This window comes from Rhinichthys klamathensis, unplaced genomic scaffold (genome assembly GCF_029890125.1).
Source record: "Rhinichthys klamathensis goyatoka isolate OS25496 unplaced genomic scaffold, OSU_Roscu_1.1 h1tg000501l_1, whole genome shotgun sequence".
Lineage (NCBI taxonomy): Eukaryota > Metazoa > Chordata > Actinopteri > Cypriniformes > Leuciscidae > Rhinichthys > Rhinichthys klamathensis.
In genome coordinates this window covers 1639615-1659356 of record NW_026606982.1, presented here as the reverse complement: position 1 = coordinate 1659356, position 19742 = coordinate 1639615, and the positions used below count along the sequence as shown (strand labels likewise).

Sequence of the window (19742 nt, the reverse complement as noted above, 5' to 3'; positions counted from 1 at the left end):
TAGCCTAAATATTTAGACATTTAAAGGCTTTAGACATAGCCGATTTCTTATCGTGACTGAGCTGAAGTGGCTTTCGGTTCATTTTTGTGACGCGCAGTTCCCGGAGACAGAGAGGACAGATATACTGTTTTTGTCGTTAGCCTAATATGAATACAAGTTTACAGTTTTGAACGATGTAAGCTACTCTACTCTTATCTGTATGACCAAAAAATTACGGAGTCGCCTATTAAGTTATTTTAGCTGTAATAATGAGATAAATAAATTAATCTAAATGAACGCGCCGCCGCGTTTGTCGAACACTAACTCACGATGCCAGAATAAAACCCGACTTTAGAAAAATGCATAGGGTCACTCGGCGTGGTGTGCCAAAACACTTAATTATAAACTTCAATATTTCATTCAAAATAATCTCAACACGCTTTGTGAAATTTTGAAAAGCCGTGCATGCATTAAGGCCACTGGAACTAATGAACAACTGAAACGCTGGTTTTGATTTTATTGTTTTTCGTTTAAACGTGCCTGTTGCATATCTCTATTTTATATATTTGATATTGGTGAAGTAGCCTATAGCATTGATTAGCTGTGGAGGGAGGGGTGTGGGGATTAAAATAATTCAGCAGAAGTAGGGATGTTTAGACCAGAAGGAAATCCCAGTCCCCCCTGGCAAATCACACTTTACTTAAAACCATGTTTTTAAAAACTCTAGGTTGTAGGGAACAGACCTCTCTGCCATGCGCGCGCACGGTTTGGAGCACAATATCTGTCTCGCATGCACGCTCGCTCTAAATAGATTACGGGATATTTTAACTAATTTACGGTATAACTAGTCGATCACGAGTGGCTCAACAGGTAGATCTATAGATAAACTATATCTTTCAGGAATTTGACCGACCGGGTTGACACTTCAGCGTGAGAAATCGGGGGGGTGGCGTGAGAGCCTGGAATAAATAAATAAAAAAATATATATAGCCTATATAAAACAAAACTGTATGGTGTAACAGAGTTTTAGAGCTAGACAAATCTCTCTGCAATAATAAATATAAAATATACAGCAGACCATGTTTGTGCGGGATTTGAACCTGTGTCATCTTGATGATGAACCATCAGTTCTACCGCTCGGCTATGAATTTTGTTACTGAGAAATAACCAAACGTTTGATTCTCACATGAGCGAGAAAACGTTTTGTCTTTAGCCTGTGAGTGTAGGCCTACTTTAACCTTTTACAGTTTTAAAAGATTATATCTTATCTGTATGACCAACAATTTGTTGTAGGCTTATTTGGAAATTACCATAACTTGTAGTATTTCATCCTTAGGCTACTGTTAATAGACATTAGCCCCACTTACGTTTTGCTAAATGTCCCTTTGCGCCACCTGGCGGTCATTTCGCGTACGACTTTGAAATGCGACTGGTTTATTTTTTACCGCGGTGGATGGCTAAAAATGGTATGTGGATGGCTAAAATGTGTGACTAAAAATGTGCTTTTGGCTTTCATTTATATTTTGATTGTTTGTATATATATATATATATATATATATATGTATATGTATATATATATATATATATATATATATATATATATATATATATATATGTATATATATATATATATATATATATATATATATATATATATATATATATATATATATATATATATATGAGCCTTTCATTCAGGGGTGTCACACAAGAAAGAATGCAAGGACAATATATATATATATATAAATAAATAAATATTTATATACACACACACACACACACACACACACACACACATATATATATATATATATATATATGTGTGTGTGTGTGTGTGTGTGTGTGTGTGTATATAAATATTTATTTATTTATATATATATATTGTCCTTGCATTCTTTCTTGTGTGACACCCCTGAATGAAAGGCTCATTAGTATGCAGTCTGCTCAGGTGAGAACTGCCTAATTATTCATGAGGGGGTTGGGCCGATCCGCCCATCCGCATATTGCCTTTGCAAACAAAAAAATGTTTTTCACAATTTAAAACAATCTATTGTTTTATGTGAATGATTAGCCAGAATGATTTTCAGATCAATTTGAAGCAAATACTCTAGGCGACAACATCCACTAGTCAAAAGTCTTGTGGACAGATATTTAGTATGTTATTTGTGGCCATATATTAGAAAATTTATTTTTTAGTTTTTTCAATAACCACGCATAAACAATATTCTCTCAAAAATACAAACATGTACATACATGTTGCTCACATATAATGGTAGCCCTGTGTGTGCTATATAGAGTGTAATTTCACCTGTGCCATTAATATGTTTATAAGCAACTGAAAAATGCACAAATGTCAGAGCATGCCAAAACATCTCAAGGACCCCGAAAACACCTCAGACCCCAGAGGGTTAACCATGCAAAGCCACATGTCTTATTCATCATGTTCATGTTTTTGTCTGCTTGACAGGACCATGCAAATTTGTGTATCTTGTATTAGAGCAGTTACAATTTGTGCTTTGAGTACAATTCACTCATACTGACCACTGGATGTTCAACATGGCACCTCATGGCAAAGAACTCTCTAAGGATTTGAGAATTAGAATTGTTGCTCTCCACAAAGATGGCCTAGGCTATAAGAAGATTGGTAACACCCTGAAACTGAGTTACAGTACAGTGGCCAGAGTCATACAGAGGTTTTCCAAGACTGGTTCCACTCGGAACAGGCCTCGCAAGGGTTAATCAAAGAAGTCGAGTCCTCGTGCTGTGCGTCAGGTGCAGAAGCTGGCTTAAAAAAACAGACGCATGAGTGCAGCCAGCATTGCTTTAGAGGTTACAGAAGCGGAAGGTCACCATGTCAGTGCTCAGACCATACACCGCACACTGCAACAAGTTGGTTTGCATGGCCGTTGTCCCAGAAGGAAGCCTCTTCTGAAGCTGGCTCACAAGAAAGCCCACAAACAGTGTGCTGAAAGCAACCTGTCCAAGAGCATGAATTACTGGAACCTTGGCCTGTGGTCTGATGAGACTAAGACGAACTTGTTTGGCTCTGATGGTATCCAGCATGTGTGGCGACGCCCTGGTAAGGAGTACCAAGAAAACTGTGTCTACAGTCGAGCATGGTGGTGGTAGCATCATGGTCTGGGGCTGCATGAGTGCTGCTGGTTCTGGGGAGCTGCGCTTCATTGAGGGAAACATGGATTCCAACATGTACTGTGACATTCTGAAGCAGAACATGATGCGCTCCCTTCAGAAACTGGGCCGAACGGCATGATAACGACCCCAAACACACCGCCAAGATGACAACTGCCATGCTGAGGAAGCTGAAGGTGATGGAGTGGCCAAGTATGTGAGCACATGTGGGGCATCCTCAAATTGAAGGTGGAGAAGCGCCATGTGTCTAACAGCCAGCAGCTCCATGATGTCATTATGGAGGAGTGGAAGAGGATCCCAGAAACAACCTGTGCAGCTCTGGTGTACTCCATGCCTAGCCAGTTTGAACCGTGCCCGAGTGCGTTTGACCACCAAAGCGCGGTTCGTTTGACTAGTGTGAGTGCTCCGAACCGTGCCCGGGCGCGGCTCGATTAGCCGGCCCTGGCCCGCTTGGAAGAGGTGGGCCAGAGCACGGTTCAGTTGGACTCGGGCGCGGTTCGCATGCAGTGTGAGCGCTAACCGTGCTGGAGCACGGAACAGGACGCGTGACGTCATGGTTTTGCGACGCTCCAAAACCAACACAGTCCGTAATCAAAGCGGCAAAGTCCTTGCTGCACTTCAGCTGGTACCTTGCAAACCTCCTCATACGAGCAGCACGATTACGTGAAAATTTTCGCGCCACTAAGGCGACGCATCTGTTTAACAACAGGCTGTGAGAGGGCTGTGGACCACCGTGGACCAAACGACACAAAATTATCCACAAAAAAAAACAGAGCGATGGACTCCATTGTGTTCAGAGAGCGCCGCTCTTCTTGTTTATCCCGAAACCGTCGCACGCACCATAATGACGTAAGCGTGCTCCGGCACGAATGCTGAAACCCTATGTGAGTGCAGGCCAGAGGGGGAGTGGGGAGGGGGGACAATCGTACTCGGGCCCGGTTCATGGCAACCGTGCCTAGTGTGAGTACACCCTAAGAGGATTCAGGCAGTGCTAGATAACAATGGTGCTCACTGCTCACACAAAATATTGACACTTTGGACACAGTTTTGACATGTTCACTTAGGGTGTACTCACTTTTGTTGCCAGCTATTTTGACAATAATGGCTGTATGTGGAGTTATTTTCAGAGGACAGTAAATATAAACTACTATACAAGCAGCACATTGACTACTCTAAAATATATCCAAGTTTCATTTCTATAGTATTGTCCCTTGAGAAGATATCCTAAAATGTTTGCTGAAATGTGAGGGGTATACTCACTTTTGTGAGATACTTTATGGTCTTACCAGGCTGTTTGGCATCATTGGGTTTTATACAGCGGACATACGATGGTTCCTTAGACATCAGAATCTCCATCAGTTTAGCCAAACTGAGCTTGAACTGTGTGGCAGCCTGAGCAGAGACAAGGCTTAATTTCTTATCAAGTTTATGCACAGTATGTGTCTCTATGTTTTTGCGTTTGTGTTCATCTAACCGACTCTGGTCTTCTCTGATCCATCAACTCATCTGCATGGAAACACTGACTCACAATATGATTTCCCGATTGACACAGCACCTGTAATGAGATACAGTGGGTTTAAATACACGTTTTCAGTCATAACATCAACCTACTGTAAAGCACTTTACCTCCTTCAGGTGTCTGTATAGCAGGTCATTATTTTTGTCCAGAAATCCTGAAAAAAGGAAGGGGGGGGTCAATCATGGCACCAGAAAAATTAACTGTGAATGGATGGATGAATGGATGGATGTTTTCTCCTCACCGTTGACGTTGTAGTTGACCTCGCCAGCATAATGAACCAGTCTAAATTCCTCCCGCCCAATTGCCTTGCGGACCTTCCCATTGGCCATTTTATGACTAGAACATGAAACAGACCAATCAGAAACCAGATGACAACAACCAAGAGACATCTTAAACATCACTCATGCTGCTCCAACAATGGAAACACAGAGCATGCTAGTGGTCCTACGTGACAAAATGAGGATGGCCTCCCAGTGTGTCCTCCAGCTTCTCCAGGAAGGTGATGTCACTGGCATCTCCTCGTCTCAGGCACTCCTCATCCTGATTACAATACATTAGAATCAAATTAGTTCATTTCAGCCCAACTTGGATAAACGGAAAAAAAATAATATTCCAAAGATAAAAGCATAGACGGACCAGAATGGCGATGATGCCTTTATGTTTCTCCTCCACCAGGTCACAGATGATTTTATTGTTGAAATATTCCACTCGCTCCCACTGGCCAGAAAACAAGGCATGTCATTTTTACCCAAGTATAATGAAAGTGAAATGTGAAAGCAGTCTGTTATGCTGAGAAAAGCTGCATTTATTTGATCAAAATACACTAAAAGCAACTATATTGTGAAATATTATTACAATTTAAAATAACTATTTTCTATTTGAATATACTACTGTGCAAAAGTCTTAGGCACTCAAAATGGTTTTAAGCCAGTTATTTATATATTTTGCTGTAGTGTGTCAGTAGGAAATATCAGTTTACATTTCCAAACATTTATTTTGCCATTAATTCTAATAATCCAGTGAGATTTTTGTATGCACAAGGAGTCTGATAGCAGCCTGTATGCTCCACACAGAGATCTGATCTCACCACCATTGAGTGATCCTTCAGAAATCATTCTAATATGCTGATTTGCTGCACAGCAAACCTTTCTTAATATTAATACATTTTGAAAACCTCTGTCCTGCTTAATATTTTTGGAGAGTCTTTTGTCAAGAATCTTTCATTAATACAAAGCTTAAAAAGAACATCATGTATTTGAAATAAAAATCTTTAGTAACATTATAAATGCCTTTGCTGTCACTTTTGAACAATTTTATTTATCCTTGCTGAAGAAAAGTATTAATTTCTTTCAAAAATTCTTACTGACACCAAACATTTGAACTGTAGTGTATGGTTTTGTTTCACATTTACAGAAATATAACATTCTATTCATTTAGAGAAATTACATTTGCAGGATTTATAATAATAATAAAATAATAATACTGAATAGAACATAAATCTAAACAAAGGCTGCCCATAACAGAAGACACCTCGTGTACTTGCTTAATAAAAAAGTATGTGAGAAATATTTGCTCGCAATTTTTTGTATTATTTTCCTCCAACACACTCACCACGACCCCCTCTGCCTCGTACTCCTCCTGTTCACTTTTCAGTGTGAGCTCAATAAACAGCTGCTGCAGTTTTTCATTACAGTAATTGATGCAGAACTGCTCAAAGCTACAGAGAGAAAAAGAGATGAATGTCCTGATTAATTCTTTCTTTCTTTCACTGTCATTTATTTTCACATTTTCTTATGTGATATGTTTTGAATGATGCATATAACTATTAAAAAATGATCTTTTTCGAATTTATAAATTCTTCAGCAAAGTTCTAGAAGTCAAAAAATGAGAAAGACACCTGTTGCGTTGAAAGACCTCAAATCCATATATGTCCAGCAAACCAATAATAGAAGAACATTTACTGGAGTAGTAGACTTCATCCTGTAAAAAAAAATTGTATCTTACAAATCCCTCCACTAGAGGGCACATCAAAAAACCAACAAAGCACACTAGGCTCCAGTTCATATCCAGTACATGCAAGACGACATTCAGACAAATAAGCCCACTAAAGTAAAGCAAGGACAGTCCTCGTCAACAGAAAGGAAGAACACACCTTAAAGGCCAGTGACTGGTTTAACTTCTGGACAAGCCAGGTAAAGGCACGACCATATATGGCTTTAGCCATTGAGTCCCGAGCAGAAAGCGCCTGTTCTAAACTCAAGGGACTAATCATCTGAAATCAAACACACACAAAAACAACTGTGTACACACGGCATCTACTAACGGTCGGACCACATGTGGAGATTATCAAAGATCAAGAATTTTGAAAGCTGAAAGAGAGACAGAACAGACAGAGATATTGTGATATTACCTCCTCCCCTTTGGCAACAATTTTCTTGTGAGTAAGAGCTTCTTTCAGGACTGACCCGTCCACACCCAGCAGCTGTTGATAGAAAAAAAAAAAATAAGGCACATTCCCTGTGTTTTTGTATGTTTGTAGGACATCAAGCACATAACAAGCTTGAGCAAACCTGAGTAGGAGAGACAAGGGGGAATTGTCATATTGCCATTGAATTCAAACTAATGCCTATTTTATCTCAAGGTTTCAGTCAGATGCTGTCACTCGAGCTGGTAGCTGCCATTCAAATATTTATTGTCTGTGAGGTCAGGAGGAATTGTAATACTACTTGTATGACTGAATAGAAAAATCGTATCTTTAAAATGTATTTATGAATATTAATCAGTTTTTGACTCACCAATAACGTATTATTTTAATTATTATAATATGCATTAAAACTTTTTTTGTTAATGCAGGATTTTGCATTAAAACATTATTATTAGAACTTTGAAGCATACTCTTATTTAAAATACTGTGGATTTATATTATTTATTTTTCAGGTTTTACAATTACCTCCAACGACCAAATGTCATAATCTGGTCTTTCTCATTACATTTAGCAGTAGCTACTTTATGTTCATTCTATAACTGGTTCAGCAGTTTTGCCACATATAAACATTACTTTTACAAAAAATTGTGGCAGGTACAGTACATTTGCAGTAGTCTGTGAGTTATAATGGGAAAAAAGTTATGATCCAGGTCTCCCCCAAATTAACCTGACATCTGTATCTGAAATGGAGACCTAAATCGCATTTAAGCTTTGAAAAGTATGCATCCCAACAACCCCAGGACACTGTTTTTCACACAATAGCACACAACCAACCTGAGACAAGTGACTCTAATGAGACTGGTATCTAATTCCCCAGAAACAGGTATAAATTTCAGACAGATATCGACATATCACTTGAGACAGGACATTAACTCACTTCAAGCATGAGTACTCAGAGCTCACCTGGGACAGATATTGCAGTTGTGGTTCAGTGGTAACGTGTGTTTCTCCCTCCTCATCCTCACCAAACTGTATGTTACCCAGATGTAAAACACAGGCCACAATCTCCATCAGCTCCTTCAGAGGAAAAGGACTTTGTGAGTGCGTGTCTGTGTCCTGACTGTGACAGAAGATATTTAATGTCCAAAGGGTGTGTGTGTGTGTGTGTGTGTGTGTGTGTGTGTGTGTGTGTGTGCATGCATGCGTGTTCTGTTCACCTGTATCTCCTCCTCATGAAAGCCAATGATGGTGAGAGCATTTCTCACAACTTTCCAACCGTTCTTATCACTGATAGAGCTCACTCGTGGACAGTTACCCTGTCAGACAGACAGACAGACAGACAGAGAGACAGAGAGAGAGAGAGAGAGAGAGAGAGAGAGAGAGAGAGAGAGAGAGAGAGAGAGAGAGAGAGAGAGAGAGAGAGAGAGAGAGAGAGAGAGAGAGAGAGAGAGAGAGAGAGAGAGAGAGAGAGAGAGAGAGAGAGAGAGAGAGAGAGAGAGAGAGAGAGTATCTGTCACATACAAAAAACAAACACACCACAAACATGCAAACAATGGCCATGGGCCTGATAACGGTAAAGAAATATGCTCTCTTCCATGGACATATATACAAACATTTAGCATAAACACACCTTAACTAGATAATGATAATGTTGTGGGTTGGTTTTCTCCAAACCAAGTCTCTTCAAAAGTGGGTCCTCTCCACCCTCCAGTAGCTGATAGAAGATGTGGAAGTTTCTCTCACCATGGGTCTGATGGGCCACACGGGATTTCTCTAACAGGTAGTTCAGAATGTGACCTCCGATTGGAGCGCCCTGAAAAGAGACAGAAACAGACATTTTTTTTATAATGGTGCACAAAAGAGGAATAACTTTGTTTTGTGTATTAAGCCTATGACAATAATCTGAAAATGCCCAAATATCTGCTGAAATATTAAATATATCGGTCTCACACTTTCACTAGTGTGAACGTAACCGAAGTGTAGGCAAAGAAGTTTCAAAACATATGTATCCAAAATAAGACCAGTAGATTTGGGCTGGATTTCAGCAAACGGTTGTGGTCTTTAGGGTAGAAATGGGTTTCATTTACCTTATAGTCAAACTGAATATCCATGTATTTCCCAAAACGACTCGAGTTGTCATTCCGGAGAGTTTTAGCATTCCCAAAAGCCTGTTGTGACAGAGTGAGACTGACATTTAGCATGCTGTGTAGACTACAGAGGATCCTTACAGTGTTCGGGTGTGCTTACCTCCAGTACCGGGTTGGACTGCAACAGTCTCTCTCGAATAGTGTGTGTGTTGTTGCGAGTGGGACAGATGTGTGTGTAGTACTGAAGTATTTTTTTGGACGCCTCAGTCTTTCCAGCGCCACTCTCTCCCGAAATGAGAATACACTGATCTCTTCTCTCAGTTCGTAGTGCACGGTATGAATTATCTGCCAGGGCAAAACTGAAGTCACACAGACAGATAAAGACAGTTTAATCACAGATAGCCTAATAAAACCATTTAGAGTTAAGAATTACGTGTTTCAAAGCCATAAACTATTATTCATGTGTAAAAACTTTTGTGTGTAAAAAATTGTTTGACGAGCAGAGTTGGTTTTCTTTATTGTATTGACATTTTCTGTTGAAATTAAAAAAATATATGTGCGACACATCATTGAACTCCCTTTCTTTAAATAGCCAGTAAGCTTTAGTTAAAGCCATGAACCATGATTTGCTTGAATCTGAGTGAAAAAATTTGATTTTTTAGGAGTATGTTAGCATTAGCCTCAAAGCTAACAGATATGGACTAAAAAAAGTGATCTTCTAAAATTTTCGATAACTGGCAACCTCTAAATATATTGTTGTGGAAATTTTAATAGTCATTGATCCCTAACAGATATCATAAGAGAGAGAACCTATTCAATGTGTAAAATATAGATGATTCAAAGAATGTCACATGTGTGTCTCTCACTTGTAGTGAGACAAGATTCTGTTTATGTACCTGGGGAAGCAGAAGGGGGAGACACTCCAGGGAGCAGACGAACAGGGACCTCTGACCTAGATGTCGGAAGGCCATTTGGTGCAGGGGAGCTTAGTCTATGGAAAACTACTGGGAGGAAGGCTCTGGGGGAAAGAAGGCCTTGAAACTTAGATAAAAGCTGGTTCAGTCTGTCTGGGGGTGTGTCACTCTTCTGCACAGGGTAACAACTGTGTATTAGACTGCTCCTATTCTTGCAAGAATAAATACTTCTATTTTATATAATTTGACTCTGAGTGTCTCTTACGCAGTGATGTATGTTTGAGATGAGTTTTTGCCACAACAGTTTTGGTGTCAGAAGTGATATTCCTTGGACGTGCCTCCTGGACCTGAGATCGGACGGTGTTTGGCCACCTGGACTAAGTAAGTTCCAGCTCTACCTCGTAAACTTGAGAGAGAGGGGCCGACCGATATCAGGGCCGGGAGAATCGACCACTGGAATCTAAAGAACCCGCAGGTGGCAACAGAAGCATCTCTGGTAAGAGACAGTTCAATTTATTTTCTTTTGGGTAAGTTAATTAAATTCAGTTTAATTGGGGAGAAGAGTGAAATTGAACCATATTGGCTGAAGGCTGTTTCTGTGGTACGTAATCTGAGATTAATTGAGATCTATATATAGATCAAGAGGTTTCAAACAGATACGAGAGAAAATTATCTGAGATTAATTGAGGTCTGTGACAGAACAAGAAATTTCAAGCAGATAAATAATCTGGGATTAAGTGAGAACTGTAACAGACCAAGAGATTTCAAACAGATAGGTAACCTGAAAATCAGTTGTTCCACCACGGAGCAAATTGTTTTTAGGTGCTGAGGCTAATTAGGGGGAACCAGAAAAGATTTTTTGGTAAACCATAATTAGGAGGGCACTAATAGTGCAACCCGACCGATTTGGGTTAAAAGAAAAATCGGGTCTGGGAGGGACGCCTTTCAGACCAAGAGAACGCGCGTTGAAGAGAAATCCACAGAGAACAGAAAACAGCCAGTATGGGGATGTCTCAAAAGCAAGCTTGCGAAATTTGATACACCGGTTTTCTGTAGAACTAGGAAAGTATGGGGGAAAATGTATGTTTTAGATATTGAAAAAACTGAGAAAATACCATGATTTCCCCAGGGAGGGAACACTGAGCACAAATAGACTAAGAGTGTGCGAGAATCAGTGGAACAGGGCAGCGGGACAAAAGGTTGTTGTGGCTGCGTTCAACATGTGTGTAAAAATGTGAACAGATAATGGATGCATGACATGGGATGTCTATAGAACTTAAATTTATATGACAAGGATTGAAGTAGCAAGAAGCAATAAGCCTGTCTGTGTGAAATAGAGGGAACTGAACTGTAAGTGAGACTTGGTGGAAGAGGGAAGTGAAAAAAAAACAAAAGGTTGAGACACGTGTGTGTGGGGATTGTAAGCAAACAATCATGTACTGGTTAGATAATGAAGGAACTGGCATGTAGGGAAAAGAAAGGAGAGGATAATGAAGGAACTGGCATGTAGGGAAAGATTGAGAAGAAATATAGTAGAAAACTATATGTGATGAAAATAAAATGTCTGACAGAATTTATAGAAGTCAAATTAACTGTTTAAATGATATGAAAAGTTTTAGAATAAAATAAGGCATTGTATGATTGACAGGGATTAACATGATATGAAGAATGTTTTAAGCAGAATGGGGAACAATTCTAGATTCTGATAAAATAATGATTGAAAATGATGATATATCTGCTTTATTTTATTCATGTTAAGAAAATAAGGGTATTGAAGCAAGTAGCTATAATGGTTGTCTGTGTAATTTACGGACTGAGTAATATAATCTGTTTTGGAGAAACAGTAGAGATAAGACTGAGACAATAATGTGATGGAAGGAAAAAAGGCTTCAAACCAGTTGTACAAATTGTTACACTTTATGAAGAGTAACGGAACAGTCCGGGAAAATAAATAAGTAAATAAATAGTGAGACAGAAGAGAGCAAATGCTGTAAACAGCTCTGCTCTGAAGATCTCACTTTGAAGAGATTTGCAGATGATGTTTTGTAAAAGATAAGCTGGGATAACAGCAACAGTACTTGTAATTAGTGTTGTTGATGATAATACCAAATTACTAAGGTAAAGACAGAAAACAAATTCGAATATTTTGAGCATTTTCTGTGCTGCTCATGAAATTATGTTCTGCCAATAATAATGATAAAGAGTATGATTTGGCTATTGTGATTTGAATCCGCCATTGGTGGATGGTCAAAGGAATACAGAGAACTGCTTATCAGTGGGTCTGTTTACATTCCTGAATGGGACACACTGCTTCAAGAGTGTGCAGTTAGTTGAAGCCCTTTGGAAGCTCACAGTGATCAAACTGCAAGGTGTCTGATGCTGTAGTTGAGGCTGACACACGAACCAACCAGATGACAGAGATTGTCTTGACTGTGGTCAGTAGGACCATTTGACACGTGACACATTTCTGATAATAATGTAGGGTTGAAAATAGATCAGTGTTTAAATGACGACAGTGACAATTTTTGGTCTGAGAAATAAGAGATAAAAAAAAAAGGTCAAAAGATTGAAGTCTTAAAGTGAATCCTTTTGAAGAAAAGATCTATAATAGTAATTTTTATAAGTTGATGTAAAATTAATGACTCCAACAAATGTGAGTTGCAGAATATATCAAAGTAACTAAAAGGATGATTGTGTTGCAATTAAAAATTTTAAAAAGATTTTAGATGATATAGAGAGACTAATCTCACAGATGATTTATAATAACTGCAAAAGAGGCAGTAGCCTTGTAAAAGTTAGTGTGAATCCTGATTGGAGACTGATAAACTCCTAGAAGAGAAAACTTTGAGGTCAGATATTAAGTTATGGTAATTGAGAACTTGACAACTAAAATAGGGATTGAGAAATGTGAAATGTTATTGAGAACTAGAATAATTACCATTATGTAAGAACAAATAAGCAGAAGCAGTAGGCTACTGAATTAACAGTTGCTAAATGTAAAATGTGTTGAAAGGCATTTGATTAAACAAAAAAGGCCTGCTAGTGTTGACCATGAAAAGAACAGAGCTGATGTTTTGCTTTCAAAAGATAAGTTTGTTATGGGCTGTAATGAAACAGTTCGCTTATCTAAAATCTGATGTGTGCTGTGGCTGAAACTGCCAGTGCAACAGACTCAATCTGAGTGGAAAATTTGTAATGTCTAAATTCCCTGAGGTGGGCAAAAGACAAATATAAATAATATGTTTATTTGAAACCGTATGTAATTTCTGGCAAAGATGCCTTAAGCTGGGATAGAGTTAAAAGATGATAGATAAATGTTTGATGTTAGAAGTATATGAGAGAGCAGTGTACCATCCAATAGAGTCTCAGAGTCTCTCTCATTCAATGAGTCAGCTAAAAGCTGGTATCTGTGATAATGTGTAAAGCACAGTGTTTCAGTTGAAGAATCATAGACACAGAGATGGTAAAAGAAACCATTTAGAGAGCAATTTGTTTTAGAAGTAAAACTGAATGACTTTAAAGAAGTATTTAAAATAATAATACAGATAGAGATGACATTTTGATTAGGTTTTTTTAAGGACCAGTAACTTCTTTGTCTCATTTAGTCTCCACCATTCAGGACCGATGGCTCCGGCTACAGATGAAGTACACTGAATGTACGGTTGTGATCTAAATTCACTGAGTATAAATCTAAGCAGCTAGGTTTCTGCTTTTAAGATGCTTAAAGGGATTTAAGTGATTAAATACTGTTGTTATTAATCTGTCTCCCTGTGTGAACACTATTAGGCAATCGGAATGGCTCTGGTGACTCTTTAACGTGCCTTTCCTAAGCTCTAGAAAACAGCTGAGTTCTGTTGAAGCAAACAGCCTGTGATGGGAAAGAGCGGTCACCAGTGTGTACAGTGGCTACTCAATGACGGGTTTGATCTTCCTGGCCAGGGGACAGCCTAACGCAGGGGGTCACGAACATTGGGCACCTCCGGGATGGAGGTGTTATATGTGAGAAAGGTATGAGAGTTGAGCGCTGATTACTGGAGGCCACCGGGGTCAGCAGAGCATTGAGAGGTGAGATGCGCTGTGACGAGTCACGACGGTCTGACCCAGAAAATGTGAGTTCCTCTATTTACCACTCGCCAGAAGAAACCGCATTCATTGTATGGCTTGTTTTTTTTATTGTGACAAGCGTCTGCAAATATGCCAGGGGAAAACACCCTGATGGAGATTATAGATAAAGGGCGAACAGGAGTGGGCTTTCAAGAGCCAGCTGAGGCCATGAAGTGATTCCCACTAGTTGTTGTGGAGACAGTAATAAAAAATTTTTTATGTACTGGTTGCCTTATGGGCAAGGAAAATCATAGTGTTGATTTTGAACTAATATGTTATAACATAGTTTTAACTCTTGAAGGTCGTTAGACATGGTGGTGGCTAAAGATGAAGACAGCTTTTGTAGATTTGAGAAAAGTCTGGATAACAAAGGTGAATGGTCAAAGGTTATTGTAATGAATACAAATTTTGTCTAAGTTACAGCCTTAGGAGGCTGGGGGGGGGAAATATTATTTGTTTATAGTGAGAGAGACTGCCTGAGTTGGAGGAAGGGATGGTAACTGTGTCTGTCTTTCTGTTATCGGCCTGCTAGAGCAAGCTGAAGCAAAATAATGATAATGAAACAAAACAACCCAGCTGACTTGTCTAAAAATCAAATGAATAATGAACAGATGTAAAATTAGGTAGAAGCTACAGGAAAAATGAAAAGGTTAAAATCTTATTTAAAATTTAAATCTTTAAGCAATAATATAAAGAAAAGTGAACATTGAGAATGAGCAGTTAACATATGTGTGTCTAGAATGAGTGCGTGTGCTAGTGACCGCACTTTATGTCTTGTATGTATTAGTTTGGGGCACTAATATTCCACCTGAATGGTGTGTATATTGCGTCATTAACCTCTGGAATGAGTTTATCATTACAGATGGGTTAAGGCAAATGAAAAATTTTAAAGAAGCTGATAATTCTGATGAAAAGACAATACAGAACATGGGACAAGCTTTAAGTTGATTGGCCATCAAGCTCTGTCTGGTAGTAATACTTTTGTCATACATAATGTAGATTTGAAGATCAGTAAATTGGAATTGTAGTAGATCACCATCTGGCATGGGCTGAGATAAATGAAAATGTTGTAGATTTGAGGGAAACAACAAAGTGACATATTGGCTAAGTCAACATGAAATTATCAAGAGAGCCTCTCACATTTATGATTATTGTGAACAAAGGGGGAGAAATGATTGACTGACAATGACCAAGTCTGTACAGCACGACCTGACCTGATAGAAACAATTGATGACTTTGGAAATGTTTGTAGATGACTGACTTGAGAGACCAAACAATAGGCCTGAAAAGCGGGATTTGCTGTGAGACTCAGGGCCGTTGTCCTTCAAATACTGCGAGAAGATGATGAGATTGTGGCTTTAAGTGAAGAATGTAATATTTTTGTTTCAGAGACAGGGAAAGATGTCTGGAGGAAAATTTGGCTGAAGGACGCCGTTTGGGTTGGTGTTGATGGCAAATCAAATTAGTTTAAATTGATGCATGAGTTGATTAATGCATCAAGAGGGAGATGGTATAACAATTGCCAAATATGGTTTATTAAGGGGTTCACATTTGCTGAATAAATGTTGGGAGAACACTAGGGGTATTTGGATAAAAGCCCTGAAAGAAGCCATTTTTCTGCCTAACAAAATTTATGTCTGTGAGTGTGCTGCACACACCAATAACAAAGATTGTTTCAACAGGAAACGCCAGGGCATCGAAGGACACGGGGGAACAGTAGACAAAAGAAACTACGTACTTTACTATCTGACAATAACCTCGAAATTTGTTTCTCTTTACAGAGAGCATGCATGATTGGGAGACAGGGCAAAATGTGCCCAATAAAATAATGGTTATGGATGAATTTGGCTAACTGTCCTGGCCTGGGTTATTATTGTGGCAGAAAGGTGCTACACCTGCGCAGCGCATAACTTAAAATTTTCCTTTTACAGAATGTCAGGATGGATTGCATCAAGCTGAACTGATTGTGTTTCCAAATGTATGGATATTGACTTGTTAACGTAAGCAAAGTGGATATGTGTTTTTCAGGGGAAAAGGACTGAGTGCTATTAAGTGAGCAAGAAATTATCCGGTGATAATGTTTCAGATTGTTGAATCCACAGGTCACACCAAAGGGGACGAGCGGCAAGACAAGCGGTCACTAACAAAATACTTAAGGTCTCCATTCACAGGTGACGGGAAGCAGGAAATGGTTCATTCCAGTGGGGGTGCGGTGGTGATCTCAGGAGATCAGTGTGTCACCTGGGTCCAAGCCTCTCACCTTAGACAACACCAACAGGCCACAATCATCCCATAGTCCATGGGGCGAACGAGATGATCAACACGCCTGGAGGAGGATGTGAACCAACTAATGGTTTAAGAATGTGGTTTTGTGATTATTTTGAGGATTTTATTTGATTAAATCAAAATAGGGCTTAGTATTGATATACACTAGATCAAAAGATTTGATTGGTTACTTATTCATTAGGAAATATTTAAGGAAAATGTTTTTGGGAAGAGAAGATCTATTAATTAATGTAAATTATAGGGATAATTGTTGAAGCTTATTAAGTAGAACCACAGCATGTTTGAATTAAAAGTTAGAGGTAAAAGAACACGGAACGTCCGTGGGGCGAACGAGATGATCAACACAACTGATGGTTTAAGTTTAACAGAAGAATCTGTTTTTGTGATGATTTTGTTTGATTGAATCAAACTAGGTATTGATTTGATTGTAAATGTAGAAATATATTGATTGTGTCCGTTAATATTGAACAACTGCATTGGTTAGAAGAATGGATAAATTATAAGACTTCTCTGGTTAGATTTTGTTAAATATGGCATTAAATAGAGCTTACTAAATTGAATTAGAAGTGAACAAAATATGGTTAGGAAAACCGAGGTGAAATATGGAGATGGGCGTAGATTAATGGAAAAGGCTTAATGATAGGAGTTAGGATTGTTATTCTAATAATTTTGTTATTCATGGGTGAATATGATTACAGTGACAGGTGAAACATGCTGTCTGTTCAATTGGTGAAAATGACAGTCTATCCCAAGGATGAACAAAATTATGTGACGATACAGTTAGTGGGAGCTACAGTGAGATATGTGTTAAATGTATGTTCTGTTTGTTTTTCTTCTATTTGTTTATTTTCTGAGAAAGATTAAGGGCAAAAGATTTAAAGAAGGTTACAAGCAGCGGTCATCCGTGTTACGAGATGGCGTACAAAGATAGGGTTTGAAACTGAGTGATTTTTTATTATACTTTTATCTGTTTGTTTCCTTACTATGTTATAACTACCCTTTTCCTTACTGGCGTGACTGAGGGTCTGTTTACAGGAGCGCAGGAACAGAGATTTCTCGTTCAGCCCGGCGTCGTGAAAATATTTACTTGCTAGCTAAAATATTACGGGGCTTTCCCCCACAAAAACAGCCTTATGCTTCTTCATTCTAAACTTTTCTTCACAGGTTCAAGGAGAGTGATCATTTATGCAAAAAATCAGAGATGAAGAGTATAAGTGTGATGATATGACTTAAAATTTGTCTTATTGTTTATTGTTATGATTATGGGTAATCAGAATGATAAAAAGCGGGAATTTGTTGTGGAAATTTTAATAGTCATTGATCCCTAACAGATATCATAAGAGAGAGAACCTATTCAATGTGTAAAATATAGATGATTCAAAGAATGTCACATGTGTGTCTCTCACTTGTAGTGAGACAAGATTCTGTTTATGTACCTGGGGAAGCAGAAGGGGGAGACACTCCAGGGAGCAGACGAACAGGGACCTCTGACCTAGATGTCGGAAGGCCATTTGGTGCAGGGGAGCTTAGTCTATGGAAAACTACTGGGAGGAAGGCTCTGGGGGAAAGAAGGCCTTGAAACTTAGATAAAAGCTGGTTCAGTCTGTCTGGGGGTGTGTCACTCTTCTGCACAGGGTAACAACTGTGTATTAGACTGCTCCTATTCTTGCAAGAATAAATACTTCTATTTTATATAATTTGACTCTGAGTGTCTCTTACGCAGTGATGTATGTTTGAGATGAGTTTTTGCCACAACAATATCAAACAGCTTGGAATAGCATGGGTGTGGGGAAGTATTTTATGCTTTTTATAATGAGTCTGTGGGTGTGTGTGTGTGTGCGTGTGAATGTGTGTGGAAGTGGAAAGTTGTATGTATGGTCCAGTCTCCGGAATCTCCAGGAAAGTGAGTCATACTAAGAGAATTGGCGGAATGTTCTCAGGGATTCTCATGGCCATGACACACACACACACACACACTTAACACTCACATGTGAGGTGAGATCTCATAGAAATTGACTCCTCTGTGGCGCTCCATATTCTGTTTAGAGTAAATCTCCAACTCTCTGTAAGGATTCACTGACACCAGCACTGACCCAATGTACGTCTTATAAAGAGAGAGAGACAAAGAAACAGAAAGGTGGATGAAAGCAGAAAACCACATAATGTAAACTACTGTTCAAATGTTCGGTAAGATTTAGGTTTTAAAAAGAAGTCTCTTTTGCTCACCAAGTCTGCATTTTTTTAATCAAAAATACGTAATATTGTGAAATAGAAATACTGTTACAAAATAACTTTTCTATTTGAATTTTATATTTTAAAATGTAATTTATTCCATTGATGGCATATTTGAATTTTCAGCATCATTACTCCAGTCTTCAGTGTCACATGATCTTTCATAAATCATCCTAATATGTTGATTTGCTGCTCAAAATCACTTATTATTATTATCAATGTTGAAAACAGCTTTGCTGCTTAATTTTTTTTTGTTGAAAACCATCATATTTTCATAAATAAAATATTTAATTTATTTGAAATAGTTATGTCATTGCTGAATAAATAAATACATTTAAAAAATATTACAGTCCATAAACTTTTAAATAGCATTATATATTTATACTAAACTATGTACATTGTCATATTTAGTATATTCTGTGTAAGTGTAGTTAAGCTGGTGCTTGTGTAGGCTATGTCTTACATAAATGAGGCCCTCTCTATACCGTCGGCGCAGGTTTTCAATGAAAGCAGCTTCGCTGTTGTAGTTCTCCAAGAGCAGGAAGTCTTGGACACCGACCCGATCTCTTGCAGAGAGAGTGCTCTCCATCACTAACCGTACACCCCCCTCTACATCAACTGCCTAGAGAGAGAGAGGGAGAGAGAGAGAGAGAGAGAGAGAGAGAGATAGAAAGTGAAAAAACACAAAAAGAACACTGATACAAACACTTACACGCAGCAGAGTCACAGTACAGGAACTGAGAGTGTGTGTATGTAGACTTTTAACCGGGCCCACTTGGAATCTGCGGCCACAGAAATTCAGAAGAAAGTTCCACAGATTTCCGCAGAATTGGTATGCACGTCAATCACAAAATTGTACACATCCCCGCCCCTTGTGTTTTTGTTTATTAAATGCTTTGGGTAATTAGTTAACCATTTAAACTAAGAATCTAGTACTGCACATTTTTTTTAAATATTTGAACCAATTTCACAGAATTCTGCAGATTTTCCCACAAAATCAGTGCAAAAATGCACACAAAAGTGTGGAGATTCCTTATGGACCTGTT

General features: G+C 38.6%; 1 protein-coding gene across 1 annotated transcript in view; it reads right to left on the bottom strand.

Annotated features, from left to right (window-relative positions):
* Positions 1–19742, bottom strand: part of myo1ca (myosin Ic, paralog a) — a 33545-nt gene that overhangs the window by 9291 nt on the left and 4512 nt on the right. Inside the window, exons 2-18 of the mRNA XM_056237831.1 lie at positions 19160–19318; positions 18453–18568; positions 9321–9519; positions 9161–9241; positions 8704–8886; positions 8291–8389; positions 8037–8150; positions 7059–7130; positions 6801–6920; positions 6546–6628; positions 6260–6365; positions 5285–5365; positions 5097–5188; positions 4890–4984; positions 4756–4802; positions 4604–4684; positions 4416–4521 (exon numbers count right to left, since the gene is read on the bottom strand). Coding sequence (XP_056093806.1) covers positions 4416–4521; positions 4604–4684; positions 4756–4802; positions 4890–4984; positions 5097–5188; positions 5285–5365; positions 6260–6365; positions 6546–6628; positions 6801–6920; positions 7059–7130; positions 8037–8150; positions 8291–8389; positions 8704–8886; positions 9161–9241; positions 9321–9519; positions 18453–18568; positions 19160–19318 — 1834 coding nt within the window. The remainder of the gene's footprint in view (positions 1–4415; positions 4522–4603; positions 4685–4755; positions 4803–4889; positions 4985–5096; positions 5189–5284; positions 5366–6259; positions 6366–6545; positions 6629–6800; positions 6921–7058; positions 7131–8036; positions 8151–8290; positions 8390–8703; positions 8887–9160; positions 9242–9320; positions 9520–18452; positions 18569–19159; positions 19319–19742) is intronic.